This window comes from Monodon monoceros, unplaced genomic scaffold, assembly GCF_005190385.1.
Source record: "Monodon monoceros isolate NGI ecotype Baffin Bay Population unplaced genomic scaffold, NGI_Narwhal_1 Super_Scaffold_18, whole genome shotgun sequence".
Lineage (NCBI taxonomy): Eukaryota > Metazoa > Chordata > Mammalia > Artiodactyla > Monodontidae > Monodon > Monodon monoceros.
Window position 1 is genome coordinate 142,585,613 of NW_021703774.1, and position 14,226 is coordinate 142,599,838.

At 40.5% G+C, this 14,226-nt stretch overlaps 1 protein-coding gene across 4 annotated transcripts in view; it reads left to right on the forward strand.

Moving 5' to 3' along the window:
• The window catches only part of EFCAB14 (EF-hand calcium binding domain 14), a 37,468-nt gene that overhangs the window by 13,209 nt on the left and 10,033 nt on the right, over positions 1 to 14,226 (forward strand). For 2 of the 4 annotated variants that reach the window (XM_029228013.1, XM_029228014.1), the window contains exons 4-7: positions 5,880 to 5,978; positions 9,125 to 9,235; positions 11,565 to 11,669; positions 12,707 to 12,898. In XM_029228013.1, the coding sequence (XP_029083846.1) occupies positions 5,880 to 5,978; positions 9,125 to 9,235; positions 11,565 to 11,669; positions 12,707 to 12,898 (507 nt within the window). The remainder of the gene's footprint in view (positions 1 to 5,879; positions 5,979 to 9,124; positions 9,236 to 11,564; positions 11,670 to 12,706; positions 12,899 to 14,226) is intronic. The other 2 variants (XM_029228016.1, XM_029228015.1) reach the window with 1 other exon arrangement.

The window sequence follows — 14,226 nt, forward strand, 5'->3', positions numbered from 1 at the left end:
ACAATAAGTCTAGTTACTTATGCCACCATATAAAGATAATACATAGTTATTAACTGCATTCCCAACACTGTGCATTTCATGCCTGTGACTCATTTATTTTTCACCTGGAAGTTTGTACCTCATAATCTCCCTCAATTAGTTCTTTCCTTCCCCCACGACTCCTCCCCTCTGGCAAGCACCTGTTTGTTCTCTGTATCTGTAACTGTTTCCGTTTTGTTATGTTTGTTCATTTGTTTCTTAGATTCCACATATACGTGATATCATACAGTATTTGTCTTTCTCTGTCTGACTTATTTCACATAGCATAACACCTTTTGGGTCCATCCATGTTGTCACAGATGGCAAGATTTTATTCTTTTTTATGGCTGAGTAATATTCCATTTTGTGTGTGTGTGTGTGTGTGTGTGTGTGTGTGTGTGTGTATCATACACACCACAACTTCTTTATCCATTTATCTATTGATGGGCACTCAGGTTGCTTCCATATCTTTTCTATAGTAAATAATGCTACAATGAACATAAAGGTGTATATATCTTTTCTAATTAGTGTTCTCATTTTCTTTGGATAAATACCCAGGAATGGAACTGCTGAATCATATGGTAGTTCTGTTCTTTATTTTTTTGAGAAATGTCCCTACTGTTTTCCATAGCGGCTGCACCAATTTACATTCCCAGTGCAGGTGGGTTCCCTTTTCTCCACGTCCTTGCCAATACTTGTTATTTGTTGTCTTTTTGATAGTAGCCATTCTGACAGGTATGTGGCAATATCTCATTGTGGTTTTCATTTGCATTTCCCTGATTATTAGTGATGTTGAACATCTTTTTATGTGCCTGTCTTCTTTGGAAAAAAGTCTGTTCGGATCCTCTGCCCATTTTTTAATTGGGTTGTTTGTTTTTTAGATGTTGTTGTATGAACTCTTTGTATATTTTTGAGTATTAACCCCTCGTCAGATATATCATTTGCAAATATCTTCTCCCATTCAGTGGGATCCCTTTTTGTTTGGTTGACAGTTTCCTTCACTGTGTAAAAGCACTTTAGTTTGATGAAATCCCATTTGTTTATTTTTGCTTTTGTTTCTCTTGCCTAAGGAGACATATTCAAAAAAGTATTAATAAGACCAGTGTCAAAGAGCTTACTACCTGTGTTTTCTTGTAAAAGTCTTATGGTTTCAGGTCTTTACATTTGAGTCTTTAATCCATTTTGAATTTATTTTTGTTCATGGTATGAGAGAGTAGTCCAGTTCAATTCTTTTTCACGTAGCTGTCCAGTTTTCCCAGCACCAATTATCAAAGAGGCTGTCTTTTCCCCATTGTATAGTCTTGCCTTATTTGTTGTAGATTAATTGCCCAGATAAGTGTGGGTTCATTTCTGGGCTCTCTATTCTGTTCCATTGATCTATGTGTCTGTTTTTGTGCCAGTCCCATACTGTTTTGATTACTGTAGCTTTATAGTATAGTTTGAAATCAGGGAGCATGATACCTGTAGTTTTGTTCTTTCTCAAGATTGTTTTAGCCATTTAGAGTCTTCTGTGTTTCCATACAAATTTTAGAATTATTTGTTCTAGTTCTGTGAAAAATGCCATTGGTATTTTGATATGGATTGCATTGAATCTGTAGATTACCTTGGGCAGTATGGTCTCATTTTAAGAATAATTTTTCCAATCCATGAACACGATCTGTCTTTCCATCTGTTTGTGTCATCTTCAGTTTCTTTCATCAGGGCCTTACAGTTTTCCAAGTACAGGTCTTTTACCTCCTTAGTTAGATTTATTCCTAGGTATTTTATTCTTTTCGATTAAACAAGTAACCTTTAGGATAGATTTCTAGAAATGAAATTGCTGAATTAAAGGGTGTAAACGTTTCAAATTGTGACAGATAATCCTAGATAACCATCTAACAAGTCTTCTCCAATTTACATTTCCATTAACAGTGCATGAGAATACCTATTTCCGTATGTGCTTTTCAAACCTCAGTGTTATTCATATCTTTTTAAGGGCATGTGTTAAAACCTCCTTGATGTTACTGCTGCTCTTAAGAGGTTTATAGTTTGCTGAGAGTATCTCTCTGGAGCTGAAGTTTCTCACCCATTTTATTTTTAAATGGATAGAGTTGGAATGTTGAAGATTAGTCTGAGTATTTTGGAGCACTTATGGAGAATTGCATGTTTAAGTGCTTATTAAATTTCATTATTAAAGAGCTAACACTTACTTGGTATTTTGTTTGTATCAGGTACTCTGCTGAGAGCTCTAGATATGTATCTCATTTAAGCCTCATAGCCTGTATTAGTCATCTGTTGCTGTGTTACGTTTGTCCCAAAGCTTAATGACTTAAAACAACAAACATTTATTATCTCACAGGTTTTCTGGGTCAGAAATTTGGAAGCAGCTTAGTTGAGTTGTTCTGGCTAGGATCTCTCTAAGGTTGCAGCTAAGATATACGGCCAGGGCTGCATATCTGAAGGCTTGACTGGGACTGAAGCATCCTCACTCATATGGCTGTTGGCAGGAGGTCTCAGTTTGTCCCACCATGGCTTCTCCATGGGGCTGCTTGAGTGTTATCACAACACGGCAGCCGGCTTATCCAGAGTGACTGATCCAAAAGAGAGCAAAAAGGAAGACAGTGCTTTTTTATGACCTAGTTTTCAAAGTTGCCCGTTGTCACTTGCACTTTATTCTGTGGGCCAAAAGTGAGACACTCAGTGCAGGCCACGCTCAAAGGAAAGGGAGTTAGTGTCCACCTCTTGAAGGGAGGACTATCAAAGATTTTGTGGACATATTTTAAAACCATCACATGTCCCTATGAGATGGTTGTTGTTATACCATGCTACCAGTGAGGAAAATGAGTTCACACTTATGTAGCCTTATCTCCTACTTCCTAGACTCTACCCCCTACTCTGCTTGGTCTACCCTTCTCAGCGTCCATCCCAGACACAGAGTTTTCATTCTTAGCCATTCATTCATTTGGTAGATGCTTATTGAATGCCTGTCTTTGTGTCAGGCGTATTATGGAAAATAAAACAGACATGGTCCTTGATGACATGGAGCTTACAGTCTAGTAGTGGAGGAGAGAAACCTTAATTTAAAATCACACACATAAATAAATCATTGTCACTCTGAGAAATGCTATGAAGGAAAAGTATTCCTGGGTCTGTTCTTGCTATTGCTCCCTACCTATTCCCTGATGCCACACTCACCCTTCTAACCTAGAAAGGATAGCTGATTTATTTCTATATATAAAACTCTTACTTCTCTATCAGAGTCTGATTTGAGTCCTGCTTCAGTGAAGCCTGTCCCTTTCAACCTGCACTAATATTTTCTTAGACTGTATTCAGTATCACATTTAGTACTTGTTTCTTTAATGTTACCTATCTACTTCTACCTCTCCCTCCCCCTCCCTCCCTCTCCCTCTCCCTCCTCCTCTCTCTTCCCCTCCCCCCTCCCTCCCTCCCTTTCCCTCTCCCTCCTCCTCTCTCTTCCCCTCCCCCTCTCCCTCCCTCCCTCTGCCTCTCCCTCCTCCTCTCTCTTCCCCTCCCCCTCTCCCTCTCCTTTTCTCACTCATATTTTGCTCCTGCCCCCCAGGCCTTCTTTCTATTCTTCAAATATGCCAAGCTCTTCCCCACGCTGGGACCTTTGCCCTAGCAATTCCCTCTGCCCTGAAATGTACTTCTTTTTATCTCTCTCTCTGGTTAATTCCTATTATTTAGATCTCAGTTTAAATTTCATCTTCTAATAGAGGCCCTCTCTGGCAGTCCAATCTAAAGTAGCTACCCAGTCACTCATCATCACCTTATTTTTTTTTTCACATCTTTACTGGAGTATAAATGCTTTACAATGTTGTGTTAGTTTCTACTGTACAACAAAGTGAATCAGCTGTATGTAGACATATATCCCCATATCCCCTCCTTCTTGAGCCTCCCTCCCACCGTCCCTATCCCATCCCTCTGGGTCGTCACAGAGCGGCGAGCTGATCTCCCTGTGCTGTGCAGCAGCTTCCCACTAACCATCCATTTTACATCTGGTAGGGTATGTATGTCAATGCCACTCTCTCACTTCATACCAGTTTCCCCTTCCTCCCCATGCCCTCAAGTCCGTTTTCTACCTCTGCGTCTTTGTTCCTGCCCTGCCACTAGGTTCATCAGAACCGCTTTTTAAAATTCCTTATATATGCGTTAGCATACGGTATTTGGTTTTCTCTTTCTGACTTACTTCACTCTGTATGACAGACTCTAGGTCCATCCACCTCACTACAAATAACTCAATTTCGTTCCTTTTTATGGCTGAGTAATATTCCATTGTATATATGTGCCACATCTTCTTTATCCATTCATCTGTTGATGGACATTTAGGTTGCTTCCATGTCCTGGCTATTGTAAACAGAAGTCACCTTATTTTCATTTTCCTCTAATGTATCCCGCTATCTAATTTTTCTTATATCAAATTGTCTGTCTCTTTGTACTAAAATGTAAACACCAAAGATCACTGACATCCGTGTTGTTCACCACTGGAATAAAATAGGGCTTAATAGATATTTGTTGCAGGAATGAATGAATGAGTGGGTGAATGAAAGGAAAATGGTCTGACGCCCCTGAACACATCCCTCCTAAAAGGAAAGAGGGAGAAGAGTTCCAAGGCTCCTCATTGCACTCCCTTGTTCAGAACACGCTGGGGCTCACTCCAGGAGCTCTCCTTAAATACTGTACACAGTACTTATTACTATCTAATACTTTGCTTCTTTGTTCTTCTGTCACCTCCTACCAGGATGTAAGCTCCATGAAAGCAAAACCTCACGGTCTTATTTGCCACTTTCTCCACAGTTCTGGGTACAGAGAAGGTGCCAGACATTTGTTGAAGAAAAGAATAAGGGGTCAGGTTTACTTTGTCTTGTATCCATCTGATGCCTACCACAGGGTTAGGCATGTGACAAGTGCCCAGAAACTTTCATGGTTACTCTGTGAGGCCATTCTGAATATAATTGCTATTGGTAGATCTGTGTCCTCATCCTAGAACTTGGGACAGGAAAGCAGTGTGGAACCAAGTTTTGAGCCACATTGCAAGGTTTTTAGAATATGATCTCTGCAGCCTGAAACTGAGTATTACACAGGTTCCGCCAGTCCTCATTCTAGAGAGAAGTCCAGCTATTTAGAATTTTACCCATAAATAGCAGAAGGGAAGATACTTTTTATTTTGATTCAATTCCTATTTTAATACATTCAGTATATCAGTCAGCCAGCAGGTCAGTGGGTATTTATTGAGCCCCTTCAGGGTACAAAGTAGTGCTTTGGTTGAGCTATTGAGTTTGAAATATTAATCACATTGTTAAACCAAAACTAAATCCCCAGGTAGTTGAAAGTGCCATTCAAGTTGTCAGGGTTCAGTTGCTGTCAACTGTATATTGTGATGTTGGGCTTTTACTTTATAATATATGTTCCCACTTGGGCAGAAACAAAAGTTCAGCAAATAACTGAGGGGTATTTTTTACCAAAATAAAATCTTTCAGAGGTCCTTGATCATTAGCTTTCTTCCTGTCCAGTTGTTGAAGGATTGTGTTGTAATTACTGCATCTTTTGGGTAATTTAAGATTTTTGCATCTTGTAGCTGCCAGGAGTGGGGTAAAGAATAATGCCTGCCTTTCCCTCCTTGGCACTGGTATTTAAACTGGGCAGGGAGAGAAGGGGTGTTATCGCTTCCTCCTACATCTCAAGTCTATCCAAGGTACTCTGCAGAGTTCTTCTACTCCTATGACCTGACCGGGCATAACGTCTGGATCACAGAATCGCATGATGCCCAAAGGTGCTTGACATCACCATCAGCTGTAGAGTGTGTGAAGGGAGCATTGTTCTACAAGTTCTGTTTTCATTGTTTATTACTCATTTCCTTTCAGATTTCTCTGCTGACTTCTGCAGTAAACCACCTCAAAGCCAATGTCAAGTCAGCTGCAGACTTAATTAGCCTGCCTGCCACTGTAGAGGGACTTCAGAAGGTAAGTGCTGTGTATGGGCACTGAAATTAACCTACTGTAATTCTGTCTTCTTACAAATTCTCTTTGAAAGGCTGGCATTTGAAATCAGCTACTCCAAGGGGACAGTAATAGAGTTCAAGACATCTCTGCTTTGGTCTGGTTGGTTGGGCCTTTAATTTGCAACAGGTGGTTTTAGCTATGGTTTATATAGATTCACACCTTTTTATTTGGCTTTCCAAGTCCCAGGATCGCTTTGCTGGGACTCTTGTGTTAACATGTGTGGGTTTGCTTTTCATTACTTGCCTGTTTCAGTTCATCATCCACAACGTCTTTATGAAAGCAGAGCAATTGTACATGAGAGTTGCTCTAAGTTGCTATTATTTTCCATGATTGAGAAAGAGAGGGGATTTTTTTGTTTGTTTTCGTTGGTTTTGTTTTTTAAAGATAATTTGGGGAAGTGCAAAATAAAAACTCAGGATGTGATAAATACTGGCAAGGATGTGGATAGAGGGAAACTTCCAAACACTCCTGCTGGGAGTATAAATTGGTAAGAAGCATTTTGGAAAACAATATATATTATTTTATAAAGGTAGAGAGACACACCCTCTAAGCAAATCACTCTTAGGTATATGCCCTAGACTCTAGGGCCTAGGCAAACATTACTTTAGAATTTCTATTTACTTGATCCCTAGGATTCAGCCTAGAGCAGGAGGCAGTAACCAACCAGATGAAGAATATGTTGGGATCTTTAGAGCTGGGTGGGGAGAGTGGGTAGGGAATGGACGGAAAAGAGTGTGCTTAATGGGCACACAAGCAACATGAGGCCCTGTAGCAGGAAGTGGAAGAAGGATTCTGGAGCAGGGAACCCCAAACAATGGGTATCAAATCTAGAATCTTTGGCTTTTAAAAGTCAGTGTGTGCTGAGTTTGATTTGATTATATACCAGGCTCTATAAACATACAAATTGTTTCCTCAAAGGAGTGAGAAATTCCTAAGCCAGAAACAAAACTTGTTATTTTATAGCCACACCACCTGTGTGTGCTCAGTCTCTATAGTCTGCTGTTTGTCCAATATGGTCATCTGCTTACAACTTATAAAAAAAAGTAGGGACAACTTTGATGAGACCAGACTGTTTTTGCCATTATTCCCAAGGGTCAAGTGGGGAAAAAGGTAGGCCTCTGTAGCCTTTAATACAGAAGCAACTCTGGCAGTCTTGCATTCAGAAAGGAAATTGGTTTATTCTTGCATTCGTTAATTCAACAAACATTTGTGGGGCTTCCTCCAGTATGTGCCAGGCACTTTGCAGTTGGTGAAAATACTAGTTTCAGGGTTTTGCTCTAGAGTTCACATGGCTCTGTCAGCTGCTTCCTTAAAAAAAAAAAACTTAAACAAGAGCTTACTATCTTCTTGCGTCCTGATGGGCTCATGCATCCAGCCAGTGAAGATTCTCTAACAGTGGATGTCTTTGAATGCTTGTAGCTGCTGTAACAACAGACCTTACATAGACAAAATCCCAGATTAGAGACTTCTACCCAGTATGTTGTCTCTTTGCAAATCTGTGCATTTATAATGTCAGGCACTACTTTTATTACAGGTGGCTCAGTTTTGAAGTGGTAGGTCATCTCAAAAAACCTAACTTCAATGTATCTCATGTAATTTTTTTTTTTAATGTTGAAAATGTCATTTCTTTTTCTCTTGGATTCTTGGCTATCAATATAATAAAAACACCCTTGGTTAAAAATACTAATGGGACACTATAAAATTATCAGTATATCTTAATGAAAGACCAAAACCTATCAAATTAGTAACACTCCTTTAGATGTTCCTGTAGGACAAGGCTGTTTTAAAAGATCATTTCTGAATTATATTCCTAAGTCCGCAATCCACTTGGGCTCCTTGGACCTAATGAAAGCAAGTAAGCTACTAGCCATATCTAACTCTACTCAGTAGTTACTGATGGGATTCTAAAGCAGAAGAACACATGCTGCCAAATGGAATTTTCCCTTCATCTCTGCAATGCTGGGTTTTCCAAGGCCAAAAATGGTTCCACCCATTTTCACTCAAAAGTCATCATTTGCTCCTGAGAGTAGCAGTCTACAATGATAGCTCTGACCATCTGCCTGCAGGGCTTCATAGAGGCAGTTTGTGGGAGAACTTTACCTACAGATCCCAGATTTATAAGCTAGTTTTTTGGGGGGTTTTTTGTTTCGTTTGTTTTGTTTTGTTTTTAAGGAAAGATCTGGCTTTCCTCTATGAAAATTATGTGTGTGTGTATGTGTACTTTCTGGTTAATTGTGTCAGTATAAACTACATGGAGTTCATAGTTCGAAGATATTTGAAATAATCCTCCATTAGGTCAGTGTTTAAGTAAAATCACAATGCTATACCACTACACTCCCACTAGAATGGCTAACATGGAACAGATTGAGGATACCAGTATTGATGAGGAGATGGAGTACAAAAGTTAAGCCTACATCTACCATGTGATCAGCCACTCACCTCCTAGGAATTGTGATAACAAGAAAGCTTATGATGAAGGGAAATGAAAGCATATGCCCACATGAGGGCTTGTACGTTAATGTTCTTAGCAGCTTTATTTGTAATAGTCAAATGTTGAAAACAACCCAAAATCTAAAACACCATCAACAGGTCAAGGTGATGTATCTGTAGAATGGAATGCTACTCCACAACATGCTGAGTAGCTACAACATGCATAAATCTCAGAATAATTATGCTGCATGAAAGAAGCCGTACCAAAAAAAAAAAAAAAGTACATGCTCACTCACTGTTCTATTCATGTAAAATTCTAGGAAATGCAAACTGATATATATAAGTGTATGGATAGATAGATAGATAGTGACACACATATATATAGTGATAGAAAGTGGATCAGTGGTTGCCTGGGAACAGGGAGGGAAGAATTACAAGGAGGCATGAGGGAACTTGGGGGTGATGGATGTTTATTATCTCGATTGTGGTAATGGTTTCACAGGTGTGTGTGTATATATATATATATATATATATATGTATGGATATATATGTAAAAACTTACCGAGTTATACATTTTAAATACGTGCAGTTTATTGTTTCTCAGTTATATCTTAATAAAGTTATTAAAAAATTGTAAAAAGGAAAAAACACTGACCCTACTACATGTTTCTGTTCAGAGTGTTGCTTCCATTGGCAATACTTTAAACAGCGTCCATCTTGCTGTGGAGGCAATACAGAAGACTGTGGACGAACACAAGAAAACCATGGAGTCACTGCAGAGTGATATGGTACGGAAATCTACAAATGCTACAGAAAGTTAGCATACTCCTGCCTACCCTTTTCTGTGTAATCTTGTGATACCAACTTTCCATTTACCTAAACAGGCCCCACAGGCACCTTTTTAAAAGATAAAATAAGCAGTGTTGATTGATTTTACTACAATCTATAAATTGAGGTAGATAGGATTAAAAGCTGAGTCTTTTGCAAACGTGGTAGAGGAGATACAGCACTAAGACACTGTCCTTAGAGTTGAATGGGTAGGAAGGAAAACCGAAAAGAAGGAAAGGGGAGTGGGGAAGTGTCTTATTTATTGCTACATAACAAATCACCCTAAGACTTAGTGGCTTAAAACAACAGTTTATTATTTCTCACTGTTCTGTGGATCAGGAGTTTGGGCAGGGCTGTTAGACTGGGAATGATTAGAGGCAAAGCAAAGAGGAGCTCCAGAGGATGAAAGGCCATCTTGGGTGTTCCAGCTTCAGCCTGTCTCGCAGTCGAATACAGCCACATGTGTGACCTCATCCTATACCAGGGGGAAGAGGAAGCCACCCCACCCCCACTGAGCCCAGTCAACCCACAGAATCATGAGAAATAATAAACTTGTTTTAAGCCACAAAGTTTGAGGATGATTCTTTTTTTTTTTTTTAAGATTTTTTTTTTTTTGATGTGGACTGTTTTAAAAGTCTTTATTGAATTTGTTACAATATTGCTTCTGTTTTATGCCATGATTTTTGGGCGGCGAGGCATGTGGGATCCTAGCTCCCCAACCAGGGATCAAACCCTCACCCCCTGCACTGGAAGGCGAAGTCTTAACCACTGGACCGCCAGGGAAGTCCCTGGGGATGATTTATTATACAGCAACAGGTAACTGAGACAGAAGCAAACCCCTGCAGTGCTCGGGAATTGTTTTCAAACATTGCTTAATGCTGTGCAGATGTAAGCTGTCTGCAGTCATTCAGAGGCCTTAATTAATCTCCTGACGGATACTCAGCTCCATGAAAGATTTATGAAGGGTGAAAAAGGATGGCACAGCCCTCGCTGTCCTGCTGGAGAGATGAGTTATACATGTATGAAATCAGGACAGTTCAAGGCACACAAAAGTTCCCTAGCTTCTCCCCCAATTTCTAGATCTGCCCTACATGCTCTTTTCAAGCTTTGGAGCTTCAAGTTTAAACTGGGCAGTTTGTGCCAAGGAGACCTGGGCTGTATTAGAGCTCTAGAAAGGAGGGTTTTTCATTTTCTTCAGAACAAATACTCCTCACTTTTATTTAGTGGGGCTGACCCAGAGGAAAAAGCCTTGATCTAGGTATCCAGACACCCTGGATTCTAATTCCAACTCTGCCACTGAGTAACTATGTGATCCACGATAATAAAGACTTCTCTAACTCAACAGTTCTTTTACTATTATTATTATTTTAATAGCTTGAGCATTTTCTCAAAGTAATTATTTTCTAAAATACTTTTTACGAACTCAAAAATTCATGCTTTATAGAACCATGGGGTTTTTTCTTTTTTTCTCATCCTCTCCTCCTTTTCTCTTTGTTGTTACCATTTGTTTCCTATAAAAGCAGAGTTGACAAATGTCTAGGATTTCAGATTTCAAGGAAAACAGTTTATTTTGACCAGTTGCATCCTGTTATCATTAAATGTGCATCTTTTAAACTTCCATGGTTTCCAGTGGTAATCCTCCTACTGAATAAGCCATACAAAGTTTTTCCATTAGAGGGAAAAGTGTATATAAGCATGTTATACTTCAGTCGCCGCCAGGAGAGACTTGAGCAGTGGGAAGGGGATGAGAAAGGAAGGGTAACCCTCATAACTCTTGGCATGTGCTGTACAAACTGAGAAACTAATAATGTGCACGGTTGGTTACTGTGCTCAGTGCCCAAAGCCAGTGGTTCCTTGACTGGCTGTTCTTTGAATGTATAAAGCTCTTTAGTCCTGGGGAAACAATGACACTAACCAGGTTCAGACTGAGTTGGTCCTGGGAGATACAGTGGTTGTATAGTTTCTCTGGGAGTACAGGTGACAGGGAGAGGAGGCCTGGTTTCTAGGGAGTTCATTCCGTTCAGAGACTGAGAAACAGAGGACCTCAGTTCCCTGACGCAGTCTGGGTGCTGCTGATCCAGTCCAGGCTTTAGGCCTGTGATCCCCAGAAGTACCTGGTGCCCTCAGGCCTAGCACAGGATTGGTCATACCAAGGCTCCTGGGAAATAGTTGTTGATTAATCTGTGGATGCCACCTGTGAGAAGCTGGAATGTTCCAGGACCGTTCCTGATGGATAAGCAAACTTAGTTATTACTTATTGCCTGTACCAACCTTCATTCCTGTTCACAGAATCAGCACGCCTTAAAGGAAACCAGTGGAAGCAACCAGATCATTCCATCACCGTCAGCTACATCTGAACTTGACAGTAAAACCCACAGTGAGAATTTGAAACAGGTACTTTTGTCTCTGGCTTAACTCCCTATGACCATTGAACTCTGGAGGCGGCCTGAGTAGTGTAGGCTCCATGTTGCGATCCCTGAGCAGGCATCTCGTGCACACATTTGCCTGCCTGAGAGCTGAGCAGAGTGTGGGGGGGTGTGGCTCTGTCAGGGAGCCAGCATGCTGCCTGTGTCTTCCTTGGCAGTCTGCTTTTTCTCCCTGCATGTCGATCAGTGGAGTAAATTCCTTTTCACATCTTGAAAGTCATAAAGTGACCAGATTATCCTGAAACTGTTTTTGAACAGTTTTTGAATAGCAATCTGGACAAATTAAAGATGGATGGATAGCAGATTAATTCAAAGTGATGGCTGTTTGGGGTCACAGTAAATACTAAGAACATTAGAAAGCATATCCTGGAAACTCAAGATTTTCTAAAGACCAGAGGAGGGAAAAGGATGAGTTCAGAATCACATTAAAAAGAATAAAAGAAATCTTCACTGCGAAGAATTCCTGTCCTGAATTTAATGCCCTTTAAAGCCTATAATCATCATTCCTTTCTAAATAACAATCAGTACTGGAGAATGTCAAAAATAATTGAATCTTGTACTAAATAATGCGCTACCTGTTATGGTTTTGCTACATGAGCCAACTCAGCAATTGGTATTGTTTCTACGGTAGTTTTGTTCTGACAGATTAGGTTACTGAGCGTTTCAGCCAATAACCCAGCAGGCTTTCTAGCCAGCAGGTGAGGTAAACATTGGGAAATCAATTCTCAAGCTCTCAGCTTTCTGGGACCAGAGAGTGAATCATGTTGGTAGTCTCGTCCCTCTTTCCCCCTCCTGTCTAACTGAGGTCAGACAATTCCAGAGGGAGTAAACTGGGAGCAGTTCAGAGTGGAGGGACAAAACAGAGACTGACAATCAATGGTCAAGAGCAGGAAAAGGAGTTTACTTCAATAAGTTGACATAATAATGGTTGTTCAGTGCTGCTGGCCTGCTTGTCTAGTACATGTCTTTAGCTGGATTCCACAACTTGATTTATTTCCACTCCAGGATATCCTGTACCTCCACAACTTTTTAGAGGAGGTAAACAGTGCCCTAGTGGGGTACCAGAGAGAGAATGATCTTAAACTCAAGGGGATGAATGAGACAGTCAGTAATCTTACCCAGAGAGTCAACTTGATAGAAAGAGATCTGATTGCTATGAGCAAGGTAGAAAAGCGAGCGAACCTGTCCTTCAGCATGGTAAGCCTCTTCACGTCTTTTGTGACATGTTCTGTGTTGCAGTGTGTTTTGTCTGTACATGGATGACATTCCACAACCTTTTCAGACCACGACTTCTAGGATACTTGAGAGGCTCCACGTTTGTGTTATGCTTAATCCTTGTCTCCTCTAATTCTTACACTAGCTGTGTGATGTGAATGGCACAGACGATGTCAGTCCTGATTTGGAAGGGAGATGTAGAGAGTTTCAGTTGCTTGCCAAGGCCTCACCACAAGTAGTTGGCAGGGACGACAAGCTTCCTTTTATGTTACCAGTGACTCATCTGGTAGGGAAGCTCTGGCACGTATTTCCAAGGGAGGTCTTCTTGATCTTTACTTTTTTAATTTATTAAGGGTGGGAACAATGACAGTGACAATAACTAGAGAATCTTTTGTCATTTCCTTAAGCCCAGACTCGGCTTTCAGACTTGTCCTGTTTCATGGGCATATGAGGGGGATCCCCTTGCAGGTAATGTCAGGAAAGCTATTTAAGACAAATCAGTCAGACCAGCTCCTCCCCTTAAGAGATCATTGAGTCTGTCCTCTCATTTTACATAAGAGGAACCTGAATGACGTACTAAGTCACTGATGCTGACAGACCGTATGGTTTACTGGTTTTCATGTTATTGCAAATAAGATGTGGTGGTTGTTTCTTTTAATCACCTTTCTCATATACATTGTTCTAGAATCCACGTGGGTTATTTTTTAATAGCTGCAAGCCCCACTCTTAAAGATTTCCTACAGCAAAGACAGAGGCATATAGAAATGGAAACCAAATACAGGAGATTGTATAAATTGTATAAGTCAAGTAACTGTATAAATTGTATAAATCAAGTAGCTACCAAAGCTGGAAGCAAGCCTACAAGTAAAGTCAAGCCCTGGCACATAGGAAGCAGCCTTTGAACTGGCTCTGCTACAGTGGAGCCCTGGCAAGTGGCCCGGCCTTGGCTTTGAGGGTAGAGTAAGAGGACCTGCTCCTCTTCCTCCTTTACAGGGGTGTGTGATTTACTACAAAGCTATGAAGATCAAAGGAGCCTCATTTTTAAAAGCCTTTTTGAACTTAGCTAAACTGAGTACAGTAGAGGCTAGGAATTTTGGATGATTTGATGAGTATTAGGTCTTGAAGGTTGGTTTTCAAGGCTTATAGTGAAAACTCACCAGCCCCAAAACTCTCCATACTGTCCCTCCCCTCCTCACCCTACTTTTTTCCAGAAGAGAAAATTGCTAATAGTGCCATCTGTCCTACTGTTTCTTCCAGCAGCATCATACCCAGCATGGTTTTGGGTAGAAGTCCTCTCGCCTTTTATACTT